Here is a 2,257-nt window from a genome sequence, read left to right as displayed (position 1 = left end):
TCCCCTACGGAGCGTCTGAGGAAGTTTAATGGCAGGCAGGGCTGCCGGACAGCCCTATCCCCACGCCCTCTTCATTAGCATTCTTTACTTAATTGGTAGCGACGCTTGATTGCCTATTAATCAACAACTGATGACGTGTACAAACCAACACAATTAGCATCTACCAGAACAACTAAAGGAATATTCACAGTCGAAGCTCTTTAATTTCATTATGGTTCTTTAATGCGTCTACGCAAAAACCATCGCGCTCTGTTGAAATAACGCACGGCCAATGAACAGGGAGGGTGACTTGATACTGCCAATTTATTCCCGGCATTACAATAGTCGATGAAACAGCAGATTTGTTTTTCATCTCCTTCCATATACCCAATCGCATAAAACCATTTCGCGTTTCCTATCGTAGCAATTATTCCTCTTCTCCTAATAATTTTCGTTAATAATGTTAGTCATTAATTTTTTTCTTCTATTTTCGGGTACTGTCACGGTCGCCATGATTAGCACGTCCAATGACTAACGCTTCCGGCGAAATGAGATGAGGTTGAGGGTACGTATTAGCAAAGACACTTGAAGGACATGAGGGTTATATCGAGAGAGATAAGGGGCACGTTACATACTGTCCCCACGAGGAACCGAGGATAAAGATAAAATGAAGGAAAGCCAGAGGACGAAACGTAAAGGAGAGATTCAGCACCGTAAGTATGAGAAAGAGAGGAGAGGGCATACCGTAGGCCCAGACCCGTTGTTCAGCTGACGACAGCGACCAGCCCCGCGGCAGCCACTTTCCGAACGCCATGATTCCATAGCGCACCGAATTTAACCGACTGGGCGTGAAGCAAGTGCACAACAGGAGAAAAACGCCGTTACATCTGCGCTCATCAAACATTTACAGGCAGTTGCTTTGTATCAGAAAAACTTGCACTGGGTGTCACCTGCACGAAGGAAACCTGTTCTCTGAGGTCATCTGTACGGGACGTTACCTGTTCCTATTCTACCTGCTGCAGATACACCTGTGCTCGGCTGACCCAAGCTTTGAGATGCACCCACATTGCCAAAAATGTGTATGAATTGTAATTCCGCAAACGAGCTGTATAGTATATTTGTTTTTGTGTTTTATCTTTTTGAAAAAGAAAAACTCTTAAAATATATGTATTATGAAAATGACTTCACTGTTTACCGTGGAGATCTTTATCAATAAAATATCACAATAACTGCAAAGATGAACTACGAAGAGCATCCAAGATTCGTCAGAAATGCACAGGCAACACTTCGCGGCGTCACGACCATGAGGGTTTCGCGAAGGACGTCCCACGGGGGACGGCACCCGCAGAGCGCTCCCCGATTCACGAACATTACATCCAATTTGGGCACGTGGCCTTGAGTCGCTCCTGCCACCTCTCATATAGTGGAACAAATAATTACAAAGCGGGCGTCCGGGATAAAGCCCCGAGGCACCAGCACAAGAAAGTGTCATCACCTGGAGGCGTGCAGTGCAGCGTTCACACTTGAGTTCCTGCTAGCGAAGGCGTGAGCGTGGGCGGCATTCTGGTGCAGCGAGGGCGTGCTCTTGGCTGGCACCAGAGAGGACGAGGACGAAGTGGCACCACCTGGATTGACTAGCGACTCAGCGAAGGAGGTGAGGCTCTCTGCCGACGGGTATCGCGGCAGCGGAGACCGTCTGGAGGAAGCCCTGCCCGCCGAGGACCTGGTGAGGGTGGTGGACTCGGAAGACGCGCCCCGCGAGGAGGAACTGAAGGAGGATGGAGAGGCGCCCCTGCTGGCTTCGGTGACAGCAGCCTCGCCAGAAGAACAGTCCTGGGAGGCTTCTGCGCCGCAAGTGCTCCCCTGAGGCTGCCACGAGGCTCGGCGATCAAGGGTGCCGCCGCCACTGCGAAGAAAAACAAAACGGTTAATTACAACTCTTTATAATTCTTCTGTCAGTATTTACTGACAACCTATCACGCAGTAATAATTGGTAACAACGAAACAATGCTAATAGCAGGGGCAAAGGCGGAGGCGATGAAGATGTAATGATATCACGCCAATGAAGCGGAGTCATAACTCACATCACGGAGAGTTCCGTGAAGTCTCTCCGGCAGGGAAGGGTTAACGCCACGAGAGGAAGATGGATGAAGTGCCAGTCTCCGATCCCCCAAAGAAGAAAAACGTTCCAACAATGAGATGTTCTGCCCCGCCTCCGCCCACCGCCCATGAAAGGACCTCCAGTAATCCCGTAGCTCCTCCACATCGCACGAAGCCG

The 2,257-nt window shown here is 49.7% G+C and overlaps 1 protein-coding gene across 1 annotated transcript in view; it reads right to left on the bottom strand.

Annotated features, from left to right (window-relative positions):
• LOC119589149 (mucin-12-like) overlaps positions 1–1,885 on the bottom strand; it is a gene marked incomplete at its 5' end in the record, with an annotated part of 115,175 nt that extends 113,290 nt beyond the window's left edge. The window contains 1 exon segment of the mRNA XM_037937724.1: positions 1,475–1,885. Within this exon segment, the coding sequence (XP_037793652.1) occupies positions 1,475–1,885 (411 nt within the window).
• Positions 1,886–2,257: the final 372 nt, after the last annotated feature.

Source organism: Penaeus monodon, chromosome 25 (genome assembly GCF_015228065.2).
Source record: "Penaeus monodon isolate SGIC_2016 chromosome 25, NSTDA_Pmon_1, whole genome shotgun sequence".
In the NCBI taxonomy this organism is placed as follows: domain Eukaryota; kingdom Metazoa; phylum Arthropoda; class Malacostraca; order Decapoda; family Penaeidae; genus Penaeus; species Penaeus monodon.
The sequence above is the reverse complement of the archived record's forward strand: the minus strand, read 5'-3'. Positions and strand labels throughout refer to the sequence as shown.